Source organism: Quercus lobata, chromosome 3, assembly GCF_001633185.2.
Source record: "Quercus lobata isolate SW786 chromosome 3, ValleyOak3.0 Primary Assembly, whole genome shotgun sequence".
In the NCBI taxonomy this organism is placed as follows: Eukaryota; Viridiplantae; Streptophyta; class Magnoliopsida; order Fagales; family Fagaceae; genus Quercus; species Quercus lobata.
The window spans coordinates 6,905,567-6,927,796 of record NC_044906.1 but is presented as its reverse complement, the minus strand read 5'-3'; the positions used below and the strand labels follow the sequence as shown (position 1 = coordinate 6,927,796).

Sequence of the window (22,230 nt, the reverse complement as noted above, 5' to 3'; positions counted from 1 at the left end):
TGTATCAATCTAAACAAGAAAGTTTTTTAAAAAAAAAATTTCATTCGTAATCCTTATAGTTATTGTGATTTTTTATTTAACTTTTTTTTTAACTACATAACGCACATTTGTTTTTCAACATGTTCATACTAGCCACTCTTCTCCTTCTCGAGCTACGGTTTCAGCCGTTCATACTTTCTCCTTTTTTAGCTCTCCTTCTCTGGTTGCTACATTTGAGAAATCAAATCAAGGTTAGGCCTTTTCTATTTGCTTAAATTTTCTATTTGGATATAATATATTCAATCAAAACTCTATCTCCTAATTGTATCCTTTTATGAGGATATAACCAAGTGTGTTGTTTATAAATTACCGTTGTTTTTTTTCTTTCTTTTTTATTTATTTTTAATGTTAAGGTAGTCTTAAATTTGTGGTTGAAATTAGTTTTTCTTTCTTCTTCTTCTAATCTGTGTGGGAGTATCTTCGGAGGGTGGATTTCCTTAAAAGCTAGCCCAGTTCTTAAAAACCAATTGATTACACTTAATTACAAAAAAAAAAAAAAAAAAAAACAATGTTCTAATTCCATGGGTAGTTATAATTTTTTCCTATTTGCAGAAATACTGAAAACCCCTAGAATTAATTTGGGGTTTAGGCTCTTATTGAAAATTTGAAATTGGATTTCCTTTAAGCTCATATTCCATGTTAATTACAATTTAGAGGAGCATGATGTTTAAAATGCAGTCACACATTTGTTTTATTTCTGTTACTAGAAATATATGTGATTTTAAATTTAACTATCTCGTGCATCGCACGGGTTAGCGACTAGTATTACATATAAGGATAATCAGAACTCATGGCCCACTTTTTTTGATAGATCACTAACTGGAAATTTAGAAACATGAAAATCTCGTCTAGAGTTTTATGGTTCAATGGCTTAATCTTGTCTCCTTTATTAGGAGATCTAGGATTTAAAACAGCCCTCCTTTCATTATGATAATTATCAAGTTATTAAAATATAAATAAATAAATAAGAGCCTAGGAGAATCTCACCCCTCTTATCGTCTTAGTGTTCATTTTTTATTAACTTATTTGAATTTTTTTTCACTAAAAAAAATTGAAATTTTATTGATTGCTCTTGGTTAAATTATGATTGTATCTAATTTTTTTAAAATAATTTTTATAAGCTGTACATAAAAAAATAAAAATAAATAAATGAAAAAATTGATGACAAATCAACTTTATTAGCAACACGCCACCTCATTAGACATTAAGGCATGATAAAATGCCTCCCTCAAGCATTGTCCCACTTTTGTTCTGCATAAAATTTTCCCAAACTCCAAAGTGAAGAAAGGTGATGATGATGAGACTCAATCATACCCGATATTGTTGATATTTCTAAGTGCAAAGTAAATTGGAAACTTTTTTTTTTTTTTTAAGTGTCATATGGAAAATTTTATTTTATTTTATTTTTTTGTGGAGGCTGTAGATCTGTGTTGAGAGTTTAGAGTTGGGCTTATCAACTAATAATCAGAAGATTATTCCCTCCCATTTTATAAACATCTATTTATAGTTCAAAGGTCAAATTGATTTAAACGTGTCTTGTAGAATCCCTCAAAATTAAAATGATTAATTAAATAGATTAGCATATTTGTCTGGTAGAAATATGAGAATCACAAAATATTTAAAAATTTATTAATTAAATAAATTAGCATATTGTGATCTTTAAGTAGTTCACAAAATATAATAAATTAATGTGGGGAAATTAAATAACCAACAACAACTAGGTCACGTCCTTCTAAAAACAAAACAAGTAGGTCACGTTTGGTCACAATTAGACCAAGCCACGGTCGGCATGTTTTATTCTTTATGATATTTGACCGACGGTCTATCATGCAAAGCCTTCTCTTTGTCTATGAATGATTTTTCTCTTTTGTTTTTCTCTTTCCCATGTCATACTTTTCACCATTATGTGTAAAGATTTGGACAAAAAAGTGCTTAGTGGGTGTTTAGAATGGTAAAGTATCTAGTTTTACTTCTAACTCTCTCCTAATCCTTCTCATCCCATTCCCATGGGTCCGTTTAACAAATACAAGTCACATATTGTTAAATTCTATAATTTGTAACTTAAACCAGTACTTTTGTTCATCTTTAACAAAGTTAATAGACACAATATTAGGTGAGGTGCTGTTTGGTTCATGTTGGGTGTGTATTCATTTTCTGTACTCATTTTCCCTTTTCTCAAATCTTGTACTCATTTTCTATTTTCAAATCATTTTATGTTTGACACAAATTTTCTTATCTACTTTTTTTTTCACTTTTCAATCATAAATTCAACACAAACTTTGAGTTTAGTTTTTTTTTTTTACAAAAATGCCACTGTATTCATTTTTAATGAATATGAAAACGGCAAAAAGGTGTATTCATTTTTTATATTCAAACTCACTTTTTTGGATATTGAAAATGAAAACTGAGTACAAATAACAAAATTAAACCAGTTTTTTAGTGGTGAATCCCATTGAAAATTGAAAATGAAAATAAAATACACCGTTTTTTTTCCAACATGCTTTCTACTTTATCTAAAAAGTCTGAAGAGAGTAGCTTTAGAAAAACTACATTCTTTTATTTGAAACTTGAAAGAAAATATATTAAAATGGTGTTCCTCTAAAAATCTAGATTTTCCTAGGAGGATTAACATTATGGGGCAAATAGAGGATGCCAATAAGTTACATCACTTATTTGAAGGCACCTTAGCCCAATAGTTAATTGTTATTACCATATATATGCAGGGAACATTCTGGCTAGGTTCAATCCAATTATTTGAACTACACAAAATGAAACATAACCCACCCCAAAAGAAAAAGAGTTGTGCCACACTGCCTCATTCCAAATCAAATTTAGTTCCATTATCTTCCTTTAATATCTAGTTATCCTTTTTCTTTATCCTTGTACACTTGTGCTCCCTCTAACAAATTTCTGTGACTGTACCTTCCACTTTATCCTAGTGCTCCAATTGTATCTATCTCTAATTAGCATCTATATTTTTTTTTCTCTTTGTGCTGCATATATACCTCAGTATATACCACCATTATAGTTCCCCTTGATGCTCTTAAGAAACTTGAGAGCTTGAATAATACATTATCACTGCCCAATTGGCCTAACAAGAATAAAATTCTTTAATCTCTTAAGTTGTATATGTATATTCCTTGGTGAATAGTGACTTAATCTCAAAGAAAAGAATCTCATTTTGATAAAGCAACTTTACATTTGTGACTACAATTATTAAGAATAAGTGGACCTTAGCAAAGCCATGCTATTCTAAAGAATTTGTTCTGGCAGGAAACCGTGCATCAAGGTTAGCCCTATCCCTAACATAAGATTAAGCTCAATTTATTGAGTTTATTAAAATGATGCATAAAGTTTACAAATAAGTTATTATTGTTGTGAACATATATATTGCAGCTCTAATTAGATATAGGAACAATGGCACTCAAAAGTGAGGCTGTTGGATCAGAAATTTGTGCATCTTTAGGATTGGATAAATATGAAAATGGGGTTTCAGGAACTCCCAGAGTTCTTTTAATTCTTTCTTCTGTTCTTGAGAGAACCATTTCAAAGAATGAAAAGTTATTGAAGGTGTCAAAGAAGAAGGATGCTGTTACAATCTTCCATGGTATGAAGGCACCAATCTTAAGCATTCAACAGTATGTTGAGCGCATTTTCAAGTACTGCAAATGCAGCCCTTCTTGCTTTGTTGTTGCATACATATACATCGAAAAATTCCTCCAACGCACGGATGCTTATCTTACTGCCCTCAATGTTCATCGGATTCTAATAACAAGCATTATGGTTGCTGCAAAGTTCATGGATGATGAGTAAGTACTCCTATCACATAACCAAATTAGATGCAGCAATGTTTTTATGAACTCCATGCAGCTTCTTCTTTTCTGTCACAACATCCTCTTTTGTAGCATTCATGGTTTGATTTAGTTTCTTTATGTAATTGGCAGCATATATCAGAATTCATTCATGAATTACTCACTGAAATGCAGGTGTCATGAGAACGCCTACTATGCCAAAGTGGGTGGCATAAGCACTGCAGAACTGAACAGCTTGGAGTTAAACTTTTTGTTCAATTTGGATTTTAGACTCTTTGTTACCCCTGAGGTCTTTGGGAAATACTGTCTCCAGCTTGAAAAGGAAGGTCTTCGCAACCGAATTAACCTGCTGGACTAATTCCTGGGGATTAAATATAGAGTAGCCTAACATATATGAAACTGTATGTGCACCCAAACTGGCAGGCTTCAGCTACAAAGGCATATGATACTCACAATTTGGATTTAGTTTCTTATTTCTCTCTCCCTTTTTGTTCTTTTGGCAATGTAGTTAAATGAAGCATAATTTAAAGCATAGCCTTGGCTTGAGCTAATCCGCCCCTGGTCTCTATGTATGCGGCCAGAAGTGAGCAGGAAATTTGGCTACTGAGGTTTCACCAAACCAAATCAATGACAAAAGAAAAAATAGTAATAAATGCCTTGCTGCTTGTTTCTGCTTTGGTGTTCTATGTCAATATTTTGTTTGTTGTCATTTTCACGATTAACATCAATTTTGCTCTTTGATGACTATGAAACCCAAAGATCCAATTTGTTGATTCTGAATCGAAGAAAATTGCCATCAATGTGAAGATGTCTCAGATTATGTTGCCCTCAGTGTTTTACCTGAAAAGATGCATCAGTTTCCGAACCTTATATTTGAGTTACGTAAAGAACATAGAAAAGAAAAGAATTTTGTAAAAGTATGCTAAAAGAAATCTAATTTCTAAAGTAACATTTTCCTTTACTTTTTAACAAAAACCAAGAGAGTGTATCATGGCAATCACCAGAAACGGGATGCCCTTTCTATTCTCTCTCTCTCTCTCTCCTATTTTTTCCAGATTGGAGTTTTGGTGTGTGTTAATAATCAATTGGCCAGCAAAAGATTCGTATGAGTTAGATTCAAGCATTGAAAGTGGAGAATTACAAACAACCCTTCATTCAACACACCCCACCATAGGTAAGCATGTTATATTTAACGTCACCAAATATAAGAGTAACCACATTGATAGGAGCACATTAACGAAAAACTGTAACAGCAAAATGAAATCATTAAACAGGTGGATATACATGGGGGAACAATTTTTGCAAAACTTTTCATATTGCATAATTCCTACACAACTCACTCCATTGTATATTTCAGTATAAAACTTTGAAAAGCCTTCATAAATAAGGGGGGGAAAATACCCCACAAGGAATACGAGAATTGCAGGCAAGATATTGCCCATTAAGTATAAACCTACAAGGAACAGAAAAGAGAGAAAAATTTTAGGCTGTGATAATTTGGTAGAAATCTGCAACTTCTCTACGAATGGAATTGTATCAAGAAACCCAACAATGTAGAAATTTGGAGAAGACAAATCGTTGCACAACCAACTGTATGCAAATTGGGGAGAGGAAGAGCTAAACTGCAATGACTGATGGAAAACTTTCATCCCTTAACCAGAAGCATTCTTCCTTGCAGCATAGACACGGTAAGCTGCCAGTCCAACAATGGCCACTGCAGCTCCAACTGTCAAAGGCACAAAATGACTTAGAAAGAAACAAATAAAAACTGAAAGCTTAACGGAGCAATTAAACTTGGGCTTATAGTCACAATAATTAGATGATGCATTAGAAACAAGAGGCAAACATACACAAGGATAAAACAAATTTTTAATCAGTAAATCAGCAAGACCATGACATGAAAGATAAAAGCATAACTCCATATAAATCCGTCAAGCTTGTATAAGAGATCAAAATATGAAAAGACATGAGACAAAATCACCACTTTCAAATTGCAAAGACTGGCATACCAGAAACGAACATAAGCGAACGGTTTATTAGACGGTGGTATTGCTTTCGACTTCTCCCAGCTTCAGTTTCAGGAATGCTCAAATGGGGGTGTTCTGCAGCACTTACAATCCTACGAAATACATTATTGAGATCACCCAACTTTGCGCTGATTGGTATAGGAGCCTCTATTCCCATGTCCTGACTAACCTATAAAAGCAAAAGTGGCATTGAAATTTGTTAAGAATGGTTTAATGCCTAAAAGCTGCAATCAGTTTCAAAATAATCAATACAATTAATGGAATAGTGGTCAAGTGAACAATTAAAAAGTCAAATGACAACAATCTTATTCTCATTATCATCACAAGCATCATTGTTACTGTTATTGAACATAAAAAAATAATAATAGTCACTAATTTCATATACTTTTTTTTTATAATTCCATAGGTACAACGGGGATGGGGAATTTGCACCCTGGATGTCACGGACACACTAAGAGATGTCAACCAGTTGAACTACAAGGCTCTTGGCAGTCAATAACTTCTTATATCTTTGTAGCTATGCAATGGAACATATAGTCATAGACATATCTAAATATTTAGATATAATCGTCAACCAAAGCCACAAAATACCTAAAATGAGGAAATCGTGTCCAAGTATTACAAGTTCCAACTAGAAAATAATATAACTCAAATATATTTATAAAGTTTATTTAGATAGTTTTTATCTCCGTTGGTACTTTGTTCAAAATGTTAAATTTGAGCCACTTCTTTAAGATTTAAAACTTCAGGCCATTTAGACACTGAGTACCTACGTGCTTTTCAGATAATGAAGCAAACATTCACCACACTTCCTAACTTCTCTAACCAATATTGTCTTTTTCTGCCAAAAAAGGTTGTGCATGTAAGTCAAATTGCAAGCTGCAACCAATATTACTCAAAAATTGATAAAGAGCTAATTTTAAAAAGTTTGCACTGTATTATCAAGGAGAAGACCTGCAAGAACACAGACTGTAACACTGACAAGCCAACTGTAAACATCAATGTCCAGAGCAAGCAAACAATAAAAACCACAAAAAATATAATTTGGGGAATATTAAGCTTGCATAATAGAATCTGCAGGATATTTTAATCTCGCAATAAAGCATATACCCTAGTAGAATCTTGTATGGCCATGGGAAATGAATTCAGGTCATCTTTAGCTGCAACAATGAGGCAAGGCACCTCAAAGCCAGTATCCTCACCATGACCAGCAACTTCTACCAGCAATTCAGTTGCTCTCTTCCATGATACCACATCAGAACTGCACAAGTAAAATGCATTAATTCTCAGAAACTCCTATGTATAAATGCAAACTGTAAAAATAGTACAGGTCATGAATATATATGTATTCAAATACTGTTTAGTGCAAACTTAAGTTCACCTATCAATAAAGGGGAATTCCCTATGAAATTTAGAAAATATAAAGAGCAAATAATAGCTACCCAACATTCTCATCCATAAAATTTAGTAACCCTATACTAAAACCACCATAAGATTAGTAGTAAAATTAATAGACAGCGCAAAATTGATATACAAAAGAGTAATATGAATACATGGCCCTAGATTGATACATGAAGTTTGAAAAAGTCAAACTAAACTAGAAAAAAAATAACTGAATGTTGAGTGTAAGAAAGTTGAAAAAGCTAATTGTAAGATCACGCACAGAGACAGTGCTATAATTCATTTCAACGCTAAATATGACAATAGTTACAGGGTTTTGTTTACCTGTCATGAACAAATATTGCAATGTCACAAGTAGCCAAGGATTCTTTATCAGATAGCAATTTACTTACTCCATCTTCAGGTATCTCTTTCAACACAAGGGTCTTCTTTATTCCCTGAAGTAAATAACAAACAAATACTCAGGAAAAAGAGTGGGAAATCAACAAAGTTAGATACCACAGCAACTCAGAGGGCATTTAGTGATGCATGATGAATAGCACTCACCCCTGGTTGATCAACAACATTCACTGCATAACGCTCTTCAGTGCTTGAATTATAATTATCGGAAACAGGCCTGAAGTTTTGATTCATCAACAACATATGTTATATTACTTGGGGACGAAATTAAATTACTGGGACAATCAGACTTAAAAAGGATGATTCAGAAGACCTTCCAAGAAAAGAATTCAGTAATGCAGACTTTCCAGCCTTGTTGGGCCCAAAAACAAAACACTGGAAAACATTTCTGTCTGTCTGCTGCTTCTTGCGATCCAAACGCCTTCTTCTAGTCACACGGAAAGCAGACAAAGGATCACCAGGATACCCAATGTATATAAGATTCTCCATGCTCCAAGATGGGTCTAAAAGTGTCATGAGGGACCACTGTGACCACAAACATATCTCAAAAAGTTCAGCACAAGTTACCAGAGAATCACTAAAGTTGATAGAAGTTCAAGTGTATGTATAAACATGTTAGCAAAACAGTAAAACTTCACGTATGAAGAGATGGGCAAACTGAGATCTAACAAATTGGTAGATTGATTTAAAAGATTTGCAACATTGCCACCCGAACCTCCACACAAAAATGATAAAATGGGAGGGGGGCTACCTCTGACAAAAACCCATCAAGTGATAGACCTCCAAATGCATCTTTCTCTGCTGCATCCAAATATGGGGCTTTCTCCCAAGGACTGGCAAAAGAATTTTATCAAACATTGAAAACCCTCTAATCATTATAGTTATTGATAAAGATGCATTGATAGCAAGATTTATGAGGATTGACTTAGTGAACATGAGGCCAAGCAGGATTTCTCTTGGTAGGGGAACATAAGACTTGTAAAAAAGTAAAATAAACCGCATAATAAATTATCTTAAGAAAACCATACTACCTCTCAGCAGCTGTGGAAAATAATTCCTCAATTTCACGAGGTCGTAGGGCCCCATCCTATTAGGAAGAATATAAACATATTGTCATGATTTTAATAAATTGGAAATCTACTAAGCTACTTGAATAATTGTAGGCTACACAGATTGTACAAATTATACTATAAGCTAATCAACCAAATTGGAAAGACAAGTATTGAATAGAGCGCAGAATAAGACGTACTTGATTGTTGTCAAACAATTCAAAGATTCCCTTTAGATACTCGATGGCTTCATTTGTCAGCTCCACACTCTACACAAATGATAATCAACAGTAGAATTTTTTAACAAACATTATGCACTTCACAAAAACATGCAACAGTTTCAGTTGGAAGGTTTTGAGTGAAAGGGGGGCGGGGCAGTATATGGTTTGTAAATGATTACATAACATATCATATAAAATCATGACTAAGTGGCATGTTATAGTCAAAAAATTAAACATATTAGAAGTGAAATCCATGCACATCCCCGAAGGTGGGAATTTAGGGACCGTAAGTCCTCAATGCCAAGGCCAACCAAATTCAAGAGGCACAATTTATTTGAGGTGGGGCTTATTCTAGTCCCTGATGGCCCCAGATTTGTCATACTTGACAGTTAATTACATTTCAAAGTCTAAATGCAAAAACATTTGGAGTTTAATCACAAGCTCAGGATATATAACAGAGAATTATGGCCATGTATTGATCATAGAAATCATGATTACCCCCTGATAGAGGAATCACTCTGAAGCAAACTAGAATAGACATGAGAAAGGTGGGATCCCAGCATACATTTAAAACGAGGGAAATTGAGGTCAAACCAATAGTATGTGTTACAACAAGATTTGAAGCTCAGCCCAAGCTGAAACCCAAAAAAATGGCCAACAAGATGCAACCACTACAAAGGGGAATACCAGACTCCACCCATTTACAAACGAGATAACCGACAAACAACTCAGATACTTGTAAAACAGGGTCTAATGAAAAAGAAAAGGAAAAAACAAGAAACAAACCAAACAGCACTAGCATAGTGGCAACTAAAATCCATCCCTAGAAACTATAAATGCACCCAAAAAAGAAAACGCATGACATTCCATGCATGCTTTGAGTGCACCAGTAGGGCTTTTTTTTTCACCATATCAACAACGCTGACCAGTGATAATTAATTTAAACATAAGGATTGATATTTATTTATCAATATTTGTATATCAGGGTTCATATTAGCACGACCTGCAAACAACCTGTTTGATAGGGCTCCACCACTCACAAACAATAAAATTTGTTCTGGCAAACTTTAGTTGGGCTTAAGGCTTAGTTGGGTTTATTTGAGTAAGTGATAGTTATCATAAAAATTGACAAAATAGAGCACTGAACTACCAACATTCTTGGCAATGGATCATGAAAAATCTAACTAAATTCCCTTCACTTCCAAAAACCAAATATATTATTTCAGCACATCAAATAAGCATTCTATCGTTTTAAGAAACCATGGGTATTATAATAATTGTACTTTAACCCAAGAAAACATTACCTGATCAGGAGCTCGTTTGAAAGAAGATGGAAGCAGTTCATCTGCAAGTTTGATATCATTATTGTATCCAAATTTTCTTAGGACAGTCCATGTTGTCTCAAGACGCCCTTTTTCTATGAATAGTGCATGAAGAAAGAGGAATCCTGTCAAAGTAAGCCCACGTTCATTGACTCCTTCTGGCAATTTTTCTGCCACAACCCTCTTAACGCCTATTATTTCAGAAGGTTGTAATGGAGCATTGAAACATTTCACCTGTTTACAAGAGATCCCTCATTAACTTTAGCAGAAAATATTAAAACTTAAATAGACGAGAAACTTGTATGCAAGTATTACAAGATCATTCTCAAATTGTCAGGAGCTGAATAATTGGACATAAAACAAATATCAAACTTGGAATTCAGGTTGCAAACAAAGGATGAACAGAAACCTGAAAATCATTCAACTCAGCATCACTGAGGGCGCCATCCCTGTCATGGTCACAAAGAATAAATATCCGCTTCAAGGCACGCACACATCGGGGCTTCAAAGTCTGTGTTTCCTGGTCAAATAGTGGACCAGTCGGATGAAGCACAGCTTTTTGTGCATAGTAGAAAACCTCAGGGATCTACAATTAGAAAATTTTCAACATTAATTTCCAAAAAATTTAGAATGATAAAGCAAAAATTACAAACAATGTTTCAGATAAACAGTCCCCAAAAAAAGGAAGAAGATGAAGAAGAAAATAAATAGACGTCCAACTAAATACAGGATTAATGCACTAAAGAGATCAAACATAATGTATTTTCTATTACTATAAAAAAAATCCACATAACAAGGAACCCAAAAGGGAAAAAAATCTAGATATTATAGTATAATATAATAAGACTGCTACATATTGCACATATAGAACCCAATTTTATGCCTTTACAGTGGCCAAGCCACAAACCCATCATTAGCACATATCATGCATGAATACAGACAAATTAATATCATTCCTTCTATGAAAATTGAACCTAATTAACAGAAATTTGTTTACTTTGATCTCAAACCAGATTTCAAGAAACAGTATTTATCATGATCTACTGTGTCTGTATTGATTAGACTAGTTCAAAATGTCATCTCATCTTCATTACCCAAACATTAAGTTTATTTCTCAAGTTCAATCTTTTTCTTTAAGATCAGTAGAAAGTAAGTAGCCAATTGTTCTTTTGCTTCTATTTGCTCTAAGAACTGGCTTCATGTTCAAACCTATTAGATTCACGTATATTCTTGGGCCACGGTATCAGAAGAAAATTTTTGATAAGTGGTATCAGAAGAAAATTTGAAAAAATCAAAAATTGAAATTTACATTTATGCATCTTGTTAGCATGGCATTATAGTTCCATCTAATAACAACTGATATTTTAAATTCTGATTAAAAACTGAATGCTTACACAGACATTTTCTGCTTTACACAACAAATTATAGTGGTCTGAAGACCCCCAAACATTTTATCTTCTCTTAAAATATCTACCCTATACCAAAAATGTAGGAGCAAAAATAATGTGGCTCTAATCACATTTAAAACAAATCTACAATGATATATATTCCATCAGCAAGATTAGAATAGTATAAAGGATTGATGTGTTTGAACCACAAAGGAGCTCAAAAACAAAGATAGAAAAATCATTTAAAGAGAAGGGGGAAAATAAAAAGACAAACAGAAAGGAGCATCAATACATACCTGAATATGTTTAAAGGCCGAACATTCAATGCAAGTTTCAATCTCCCGAAATTGTTGCATTATTGGTGACATCACCTGTTCCAGGCTCATCTGCTGGTTATCATCTCTTAAATCCAGCTTACAACCCACCACTATAACTGGGACCTTCACCTGCGCATCAAATTCCACACATCCGCATCATAGACAACAAACAATCAAAATCAAAGTGGCTCCATCTATTGCTATGCCAAACAAATTTCCAAAAATCTAGATAAGCAAGAAAGCAGAAGGACTCCATTTATAACCATGCATGATTTTACAGACAAGCATGAGGTTTCCAGAAGAGTATCTCTCTCTCTCTCTCTCTCTCTCTCTCTTCCTTAAAAGATGCCCTGGGATGAATCTTGCCTCAAGCAATGCATATAGAAAGAAAATTGGAAAACAATATTAAAATGAAGAATAGAGACCTCTAATTTACGAAGCTTTGGCAGCCAGAAAGAACTCAATCGATCAAGTGTAGAAGGCTCATCACATGCATAAGTTAGCACAACCGCATCAGCCCTCTTCAGTTCTTCAGCAACTTTACCATCATCCTCCACTCTAATTAAGAACGGTACAATAAAATATTCAACATTGAACTGGATATATCAGTGCAATTAGTGTAATAAAAGCTTAAACTTGTACGCATTTCAAAGTTTCCAAAATGAAAAACTCAACTTAACAAGCCATCTAATTGTACTAAGATCAGACAAGCAGAAGCTACACTTTTCTTATGTCAAAAATAAAAATAAAATCTCTATTTCAGAACCCTAGCTTAATTTTCTGTCCTCAATTTGTCAGCAACCAATCACCTATCCCAGACCCCACAGAAGTCAGAGTTTTGTGCACTAAGTACGATCTTTTTATTTGCGAAAAACAAAACTGATATTCAGATAAAGGTTTAAATCATCAAGTAACCTTTGACTACAATATTTTACATTTTTTGGTTCCAGAAGTTTTATAGTTTCATTGAGAGGGGTAACAAAAAATCCAATTCATACCTTCACTTTGTCATCAAAGACTCAGAGCCACTTCACTACACCTAACTGAACTAACCCCAAAACTTGTATCATAGTCAGTTCTAATTTTCTTAATGGCCAAAAATGAAAGAAAAAACTACCACTCAGGTGTAAACCCTTTTTACTCATTTACACATTCTCTCCTGATTCATACACAATTGGAAGCAAAATTAATTCACTTTATTCACTAGAGGAGGCAACCCATGTACCCAGGATGTATAACAGATATACACCATTAAGTATTAACTAAGAACTAAAACTAAAACAATATAAGCAAACATAGCTTTTAAATAAGTAAATAAAATTTAAAAATAAAGCTACCAAACAATTTTTTTTTCTTGAAATGAACTAAAACGAGGCCAGAAATTCTTGCATTAGCCTCAATTTGACCATTTTTCCCAAACACTGGATAACAACTTAAAAGTTAGAATCTTAAATTTTTTCTTCTTCTTTTCCTACATTTTCTCAGCACCCAAACAGAGCTTTCCCAAATCATAATATAATTACGCCTTTCTTTTCCTACGTATTCTTAACGAAATCCTACTCTCCTGTTTTCCTACACTTTCTTACTAACCAAAGAGAGAATTCCAAAACACATGAATATACCAAATCTCATTAGTACATACAACGCAACACTTAACACCATTTTTTCCTATATAATCTCACACTCTTCTCTTCTTTTCCCACACTTTCTCAGTGATCAAACACAGATTTTCAAAATCATCATACAACAGCACCAATTCATCTCACCAGCTTCTTCTCTTTCCCTACACTTTTCTCAGCAACCAAACACAGCAATCTAAAATAAGAACAATAGTTAAACAATATACACACACACCGAGACGAAGTGTCGATGATCGTAACGGGCACGCGGTCGGGATAGAAATCCTCGGGCAGCCTCGTCGGAGGAAGAACCGGCGGAACGTTCGCCGGGAAGTTCTCGGCGGCGGCGGTGACGATCAAGCTGGATTTGCCGGTGCCTCTATCTCCGGCCACCACGATACGCACACCGGTACGGCCGTACGGGTTCGCCGCTCCAGCTGAAGCTCTCGCCATTGAAAAGACAAAGACAAAGACTCTGCAAAAAAAAAACCAAAAACCTCAAAAACCCTAAACACGAAGCTGGCTTCGAATGCGATGGCAGAAGTGTAAATTACGTTAGAAATCGAGGGCAAAAAGAATTAGGATTCAGTGAAGAAGAGAGAGGTGTGGTAATGAGAGATGTGAATGGCAGGAAAGGTAAATAAGGTGGGGTGGGTGGGGGAAGAATTTTTGGGACGATGGCAAAAGAAGTAAATAGAGGTGGAATATGAGGGTGAAGATTGAAAGTACCTTGGAGAAGAAGTAGCAGAAAAACCCTAGTTAGAGAGAGTGTTTCTCTAAACTAAAGTACTACTCTCTCTCTCTCTATGGATGGAGAAAGGGTTTGAAATAATGAAAGTGTGTGGAAGCTTCAGACTCAGAACACAACAACAAAGATTTTTTTTTTTTTTTTTTTTGGGGTGTGTGGTGATTTTGACAATTTGTGATGTGATCTGACGGCTGAGATTTGGAGATGTTGAAATGAGGGATGCAGGGGGGTGTGATGTAATGTAACTATGGAAGTAGTGTTATCTCACTCTGTTTTGAATCTTGACGGATACGTTGGAAACACTAGAAAATGTCAACTGAGTTGAGTTACAAGATTCTTCCAAGGAGTGTGGCATTGCTATTGTTGTGAATGTGTGTTTTATTGACAAGTGTACATTAAATTTTTTTTTTTTTTTTTTTGGTGTTTAGATTGTGGTTAAATTGTGAGATGAGAATGAAATGTATCCCCACTTTTGCCAAATAGGTAGGTGAATTGTGCATAGTGTACTAGATTAATTTTAGAACGTTGAAGTGATGAAAGAAGCCTTATCTTGTTTGATTTTTTTTTTTTTTTAATATGTAATGTTATCTTGTTTGATCTAATGTAGTATTTGATTGATGAATAACTTTTTAAAAAGTCTTCAAGGAAAAAAAAAAATAAACGGTGTATTCAACTTATTTTAAATATCATCTCAAAAAACATTTATTTTTAAATAAATTAAATCAATAAAAATAAGTTTATTCAAGCAATTTACATTGTATCTTGAATATAAAAACTTTACTCATTTATTTTGTTTAATGTGTAAAGTATGGGATATCTTAAAAAACTTTACATAGTTTGCTAAGTTTTAAACTTAAAATTTTGTGGGTTTTTATTAATTCAATTGGTAACTTTTTTTATCATCTAATAAGATTTGAGATTCAAATTCAAACCTCATCTATCCATAAAATATATATATATATATATATATAACTCGGGATTTCAAGGATAAAAATAAATAAATAAATAAATAAAATAATTATCTAGACCATATTTTAAACACAACTCTTTACCATAAAGCTCCAAGTTGATGAAACAAGAAAATTAACACTACGGCCCATGGCCCATTAAATGGTGAGATTTCTGTTTTTTTATATATTTTCTATGGTACGATCCAAGTGAATCGAGTCAGGTATTTTGGGCTCGCAGTCAAAACCAAGTAAAGCCCATCACTATTCTAAATGGGCTCAACACATGAGCCTTTTAAGAACAAGCCTTTTTTTTTTCTTTTTTTTTTTTGAGAAACTTTTAAGAACAAGCTGGATCTTTTAAATTTGGTTAAGGACAATTTGAGCTTAACTTTTATTATGTTACCAAAACATTTAAAAATATTAAATTCAGTGGTCAGTGCTCCACAAGATTTTTATACTTTATATATGTCGGCTACTTTGATTGATTCAAATCAGCAGTATGTTGAAACCCAGTGCAGCATAAGGTATTAAGGTAGGTTTAATTACAACTGATCACAGTTTTTGCAATTCTTTGTCCTCTCAAGTTGGCATATCTGCATTCAGCATATGTTCTATTTGAAAAGCACCCAAAAACTAGGGTTTGACTTGTATTTAGTGTACTTGAGTATTACACGGAAACCTTACTTAAACTTTAAAACCTCTGAAAAATCCAATATTTTCTTAGACTAAGTTCTCTTTACAGATACTCTCTTATGTATAGCATTAATAGGGTCATGTTAACAGATACCCTTAAAACAATTATTAATAAACTATAATAGAAAATTTTTAACACTATTTTTATGAGAAATATAAAAAGTTGTCAATAACATTTTATTATTTTATCATTCTCTTGATAAAATATTTCTAAAAATAGCTCCTAAACCAATGCCCTAAGGACATTAGTTAACATTTCTCATTTAGTATTTACCATCAGGTAAAGATATTAATGATGTAGTGGTCGATAGTGATGATCCGTATAAGAATTTGAAATGATTGGCAAAACCATGAAAATTTGCTTTGGGGAATGGAATTGAAGGAGCAAATTTTTGAAATGAAAATATGTGTCTATTTGGTTGGCATAGCTCGCAAGGCAAAGAGAAGGGTGGTTATGAAAATTAAATAACTAGAAAGCTTTCTCTAGCACACTATTGCATATTTGTAAACCAGAGAATGTGAATATAGCAATTTGCTCCCTAGTTCTTTTGTGAAATTGTGGATAGTCCACTATTGGAATTTTATTTTTTAATAATAAATTACACTAACTTCTTTTAAGGTTTTTGGAAATGTCAAAAACCTCCTCCTATAATATTTGAAAATGAAACTTCCACCTCTTGTGATTATTATTCATATTTGGTTTCTTCAAAAAAAAAAAAAAAAAAAAGAAAAGAAGAAGAAACTTCTTATTATATAATCAATATGGTTATTTAGTTTTTTTAGATTATTCTAGATGAGAATTTAATTTGAAAAATACTATTTTTAAATTTTAATACCCAAAAAAAAATTTATGACTGGATTTTTGGTGTGAGAAACAGTGGACTATCTGTTAGGCTTGGTGAGGAGATAGAATTTATACATATATAAATTAATGATGGTTCTGAAATATAGGATTAGTCCCCTGTGATGCTATTTTTGTCCTTTATGAGAGGAGCTAATAATGAGAAATTATTGGATATTTTTAGCAGTTTCTCTTCTGATTAGGTACCGTTATAAGTTTTTCTTAAATTATTTGATTATTGAGTAAATGGTACCTGAAAAATTGTTTTAGGGGATATCTAAAGATTTTAGAGGAAGTGCTAGGTAAAATTCTTTTGTGGTAAGCTAGTTGAGATAAGTAACCTTATCCTAATTGATTTTATTTTCTTTATACTATTTAATATTGTTTATAAAAATTTTCTATTTCAATTATATTATTGATTTCCTCCAAGCTATCAATTGGCTATTACAAAACTGGCTCCTTAACCTTCTCTTGTAATCCTTCATTTGAGTTTATCTTGTTTTGAAGAGGTATAAACTCACCCACCTCTTCTCCATTTCTCGCTGGAGGAAAAAACTCATGTACTGCTTCAAAATGTTGACCAACTCTTACTCTACCACTTTATCAGTTTGTGACCTATCCTGATCACTTACTCCAACTATAACAGTTCCAAACTCAGTACATCAAGCAAGACACCTTCATCGAAAAGATTGTCTTTATATCATGAAAACACAATTATATTACAAAACCCATAAAAGAATGAAGAAAATAAATAAATAAAACGACACTAATATAACAAGAATTGGGAAGTGCCTTGTTACATACACACTATTACACATACATTTTTTGAGCTAAAATAATGAGTTGAAGACATGATTTCAGTTTGAAAAAAATGTGTGTAATAGTCTGTGTGTGACAATTTTTATCCAAATGGAAATTAAGAGCATCACGACACTAATACAAGTTACAATAATGTAAAGTGTACGTGCAAGTTAGACTAACAAGCTAGTAAAGGAAAAATGAGCTATGGATCTAATAGTACATTTAAGTGAAAAATCTCAAGGGCAATAAAAATGGGAACTCTATCACTTTAACGTCTAGAGAAATGTAAAAACAAAGCAAGGAAAATATAGAAGGCATGGAAATTACGTGGAAAACCCTTTGGAAGGGATGAAAAACCACGAGTGAGCGAAGGGAAGAATGTCCCTCACCCTTAGAGCTCTCTAATATGTGAAAGTTAAGGTTTTTATACAATGGTAATGTTCTTCTCAAAGAAAGTCTTTCTTTTTACCTCACTTTCCTACCTAAACTTCTGCCTCTTTCTCTTTATCTTTATAGGTTCTTGCCCTAATTGCTCAGCAACATGTTCCTCTTATAGTACGAGGAATGTTTCCAAGTACATAAGGACAGGTGTCAAGCCATGATTCCCTCATTTCAAATCCTAATATAGCTATTGTACTATACTACGACCGGAGAGACAGAAGACACGCCAATGTTAGGGTAGTGAGATGGAGGGCGGCTCTGCTGCAAGGTGGGGAGCAAGCCATAGATATGGAAATGGACATCAAGGAGGCTAGAAGTGATGCACTTGTCATCAGCAGTGGTCTAGCACAACTCAGCCAATAAAAGGTGTTCTATACCATCTAACCATAGGGGGTCGCTATCTCCCTTTTACGCTAGTGTTGGGTTTCCATGCCAGGTGTATTTCTCACCCTTCCCCAAGATGGTCACGCCGTTGGCATGAGCCAAAGATGCTCTCCCTCAACCAACTTTCTCCTTCCTTTCCTCACAGCTAGCCCATGTGTAAGATCTGGATCCAGCCATGTCAACACTCAACACATACTTTGGCCGGTGTAATGTACAATGTGCCAAACTAGTTGAGAAATATAAGTCCAATGACAATTACAATTCAAGTAGTGTGTAAAACATGTAGCATCCTTACCAGCACAACAATAAGAGAAAAAGTGGAGGGGGGAATAATCTTTTTATTAATAACATGATAAGGCATAGAAATCATCTTCCCATTTTGAGGGAGTAATATTGCTCTTGTTTTTTATCTGCAAGTATATTCCATTCACTTATCTTATATATAGAGGGTTGATTGTGAAGTAAGTTTGTAGAAAACTAAAAACAAGGACAACAATTTTAGTAAATAAACCGAAAGTCTATGAGTTGTAAAATATTTGTAAATTATTTCAACCACCCAAGTCCTTATCTTAATATAAGAGCATCCGCATTAGTGGATGTAAAGTCTTGCAAAATAGAAAAAAAAAAAACCCCTCATTTTACACATTTTGACAAAAAAAAAAAAAAAAAACCCACATCAGTGGGTATAAAATTGTGTATAAATGCACAAATGCTACAATAACTGTGCATATATGCACGGTTACTGTAACTCTTGCATTTTATATTTTACTAAGTTTATCTCTCTCCTTCACCTCACTCTCTTTTTCTCTTGGACCCTCTCACTCTTACCTCACTCTTGCCACCATCGATCACCATATCTCTTGAAAAAAGAAGAAGATGCAACCACCAACCCAGCAACTATATATATATATATATATATATATATATATATATATTTGTTGGTTGAACCATCAATGTATCACGATCTAGTGTAGTAATTCATTTTATGTATCTTGTTGTAATGACCAGTTTGGATGGAGGGAGGGAGCGAGGGGAGTAGAATAGAGTCGGCTAAAATTGTTTGCAATTTTCGACGGACTCTATTCTACTCTCTTTCCTCCATCCAAATTGACCATAAAATTCCACAAATGAGGTGCCACATTTTGCAATAAACAAAATATTTTGCAATAAATCATTTTTATTTTTTTGCGTAAACAGAGGATATATTAGATAAACATAAACAGTACAAGTGCAACTTGACTACAGTACAAACAGCAACACCGAAACACTAAACCAGGCTAAAACAAGACAGACACATTCCGAAAAGGTAATAATAGCAATAAATCAAGTTTTGCAATAAACAAAAGAAGTTCTTTGGATTACTTCTGCAATCAATTCTAAAAACCCAAGTTTAACTGAGTTAGGTTGTTAATAGAAAACATAAAATTGAATCGATTGCTTTACACCTCGTTATTCTCCAAATCATTCTTAAAAATTGAAAAAAGATACTAGTATTAATTAAGCAAACTGATGTGTAAAGCAATCAATATTTAGGGATTACAATCACATGAGTGATGGAAAAAGAAGAGAGAGAAGTTTTTGGTTCCATTTTCATGGGAACAGGGGTGAGAAACATTTACTTTAACTTGTTGAAGTTCATCTGTTTGTACAAGTTTTTTTTTTTTTTTTAAATCTTTTTCTGAGAAGACATCTGTTCAAGCTAAAAGTGATATGACATCTCAACGCTTAATAGGATATATACTAAGAACAAAAACTTCATAAACATAGTTGGTTTTATAGCCCAAGAGCCTTGCTGTCAACAGGATCAACAGAGAGGAAAGAGCCCTGGAAGAGGAGGTAAACTTAGAGAGAAAAATTGTCAGGTTTTTTGGGTTAGAAGGGAGAGAATGTGTGGGATTGTGGAAAATAAGAATAAAATAATGTGGAGACAATTATCTCATTAATTAAATTTTAGAATATTAATTACATGAAAAATTGTCTCTTTCTCACCGTTAGATCCTATGAAATCAACAGTTAAAAAATATGTAATTTTTGTGAAGTTTTACACACACGTGTTAATATAACTTTTAAAATCTTTTTTTTTTTTTCAAAAAAAAAAAAATCAATTCTTTTAGATAGTAATTTATCCTACAAATTGTTTAAGAAAACAAAACAATAAAAATAAGTTATACCAAATGAATAACACTCAGGAAAAATTTGATAGAAGATGTTGATAATGATAGCCACTAAATTGTATCTACATTGTGTATGTTTGGTTTCCACTTAAAGTGCGTTGCGTTTCTGAATTGCGTTTCTTTTTTTTCTTTTTTTTTTTTTTTTTTTTTTTTTCACGCGTTTTCATTTGGAGTATTGCGGTTACTGTTTAATGAACAGTAACCGCAATTGTTGACTTCCGGCAGTGAACAGTGCACATATGCACTGTTCACAGACCCACAAATTACACTTTTTAACAACTTTTTCATTAAAAATGGGTCCCACGGTACTATTTACACATTTAAAAATTATTTTGCTACAGTGTTTTCAGTTTTCAGTTTTAAGTTTCAGCAAAATAAGTTCTATCCAAACAGACCCAATTTGAACAAACAAATTTGGATTAGGAAATGCCCTCCAAGACCATGGTTTTGCAACTTGGGCCACTGTTGGACTCTAGTTGCTGGTCAATCTTGCCTATACGTATATATGCATCATAATTTAAATTGAATTGCTGTTAGATTGATGTAAGCAAATATTGTACAAAATTATTTATTCCAAATAATCAAATTAATTTGACTACCGAAATTTCCTAACTGTTTACAAACTCGCACACGAAATCAAATTTAGAAGGATCACATCCTTTTTGATTTATCGCGGAGAATAATACTAGTCTATTTGTAGCTTCGATCTTTCTGGTTGCACAGAAACCAAATAGTGTTTGATAACCAATTGGTGAAATAACGAGTTGTGGATAGTGTCGGTAAAGTTTTTTTTTTTTTTTTTGAAGAGAGAGTTTTGGCGTCTCTTTGAAAACAAATTATTTACACAGCAAGTATAACTTGATCTTGTCCCTTTATATATAAGTAATTGATGTATCAACCTTACCTATGAGACATCCTGAAAAACTCCATGAACTAATAGTATAGTTGATGAAATTTAAAAGCCTATGGAATTACAACACACACTTTAAATCTACTAGTGTATAACCTATGTATATACACAGTACAATTAAAAAAAAAATTATAATTACACACATATATGAGTTCAAATTATACATAGTATAAGAGTAATACATTTTTAAACCATAGATATATACATAAATTTACTCTTCTTCTTCTTCTTCTTCTTTTATTAGGTTTTTGATGATTTATTTATATTAGATTCTTCGTAACTCACCTAGAACAAAAAAATAAAATAAAAATTTATATAAAATATAAAATTAGATAATAATTGAAATCTAATTTAAAATATAATTAAATTTTCTCTTAACTTTGATTTTTTTTTTTTTAAAAAAAAAAAAATTAAGCCACGATTGTGGATATTCATAAAGACCCAAAAAAGAAAACCAGATAAAGACAAAGATAAAAGACTATAAATACTACAATTTTTACCCTAAGATGAAGTGTCTTTTGACTAGTTTCAACAAGATAACAAGTGTTTAAAAATTATTTGTTCTTTTCTCAAAAAAAAAAAAATATATATATATATATATATATATTTGTTCTAATTAGCAACACGCCAATTTTAACACGTCTCTTCATTTTAGCATGAATAATGCACTGACAGAATCAGTGTACAATTTGAA

The 22,230-nt window shown here is 33.0% G+C and overlaps 2 protein-coding genes across 3 annotated transcripts; one reads left to right on the top strand and one right to left on the bottom strand.

The window, feature by feature from the left end:
• The first annotated feature begins 3,283 nt into the window (after nucleotides 1-3,283).
• Nucleotides 3,284-4,522, top strand: LOC115982303 (cyclin-P3-1). The gene is made up of 2 exons (XM_031104867.1): nucleotides 3,284-3,848; nucleotides 4,026-4,522. The coding sequence occupies exons 1-2, from the start codon at nucleotides 3,457-3,459 to the stop codon at nucleotides 4,207-4,209; spliced, it is 576 nt and encodes a 191-aa protein (XP_030960727.1). The 5' UTR covers nucleotides 3,284-3,456; the 3' UTR covers nucleotides 4,210-4,522.
• Nucleotides 4,523-5,056: 534 nt separating this feature from the next.
• LOC115979933 (mitochondrial Rho GTPase 1-like) lies at nucleotides 5,057-14,454 on the bottom strand. 2 transcript variants are annotated; one of them, XM_031102049.1, is made up of 15 exons: nucleotides 14,324-14,454; nucleotides 13,830-14,069; nucleotides 12,401-12,533; nucleotides 11,955-12,104; nucleotides 10,680-10,856; nucleotides 10,253-10,504; nucleotides 8,928-8,996; nucleotides 8,710-8,765; nucleotides 8,430-8,511; nucleotides 7,992-8,203; nucleotides 7,826-7,895; nucleotides 7,604-7,716; nucleotides 6,989-7,139; nucleotides 5,861-6,047; nucleotides 5,057-5,577 (listed from the first exon to the last, which is right to left on the bottom strand). In XM_031102049.1, the coding sequence occupies exons 2-15, from the start codon at nucleotides 14,045-14,047 to the stop codon at nucleotides 5,504-5,506; spliced, it is 1,944 nt and encodes a 647-aa protein (XP_030957909.1). In that variant the 5' UTR covers nucleotides 14,048-14,069; nucleotides 14,324-14,454; the 3' UTR covers nucleotides 5,057-5,503. The 2 variants fall into 2 exon arrangements, with proteins under 2 accessions (XP_030957909.1, XP_030957910.1); XM_031102050.1 differs by lacking the exon at nucleotides 14,324-14,454 and adding an exon at nucleotides 14,149-14,303.
• Between the last annotated feature and the right edge of the window lie 7,776 nt (nucleotides 14,455-22,230).

What these genes read in the sequence shown, in the direction of transcription:
- LOC115979933 (XM_031102049.1), bottom strand. Translation starts at nt 14,047, where the DNA reads ATGGCGAGAGCTTCAGCTGGAGCGGCGAACCCGTACGGCCGTACCGGT. An exon ending in ATCATCGACACTTCGTCTCG is followed by an intron (nt 12,534 to 13,829) that starts GTGTGTGTGTAT and finishes GTTCTTAATTAG; the next exon opens with AGTGGAGGATGATGGTAAAG. An exon ending in TTCGCTTATGTTCGTTTCTG is followed by an intron (nt 5,578 to 5,860) that starts GTATGCCAGTCT and finishes TGCCTTTGACAG; the next exon opens with TTGGAGCTGCAGTGGCCATT.
- LOC115982303 (XM_031104867.1), top strand. Translation starts at nt 3,457, where the DNA reads ATGGCACTCAAAAGTGAGGCTGTTGGATCAGAAATTTGTGCATCTTTA. An exon ending in GCAAAGTTCATGGATGATGA is followed by an intron (nt 3,849 to 4,025) that starts GTAAGTACTCCT and finishes ACTGAAATGCAG; the next exon opens with GTGTCATGAGAACGCCTACT.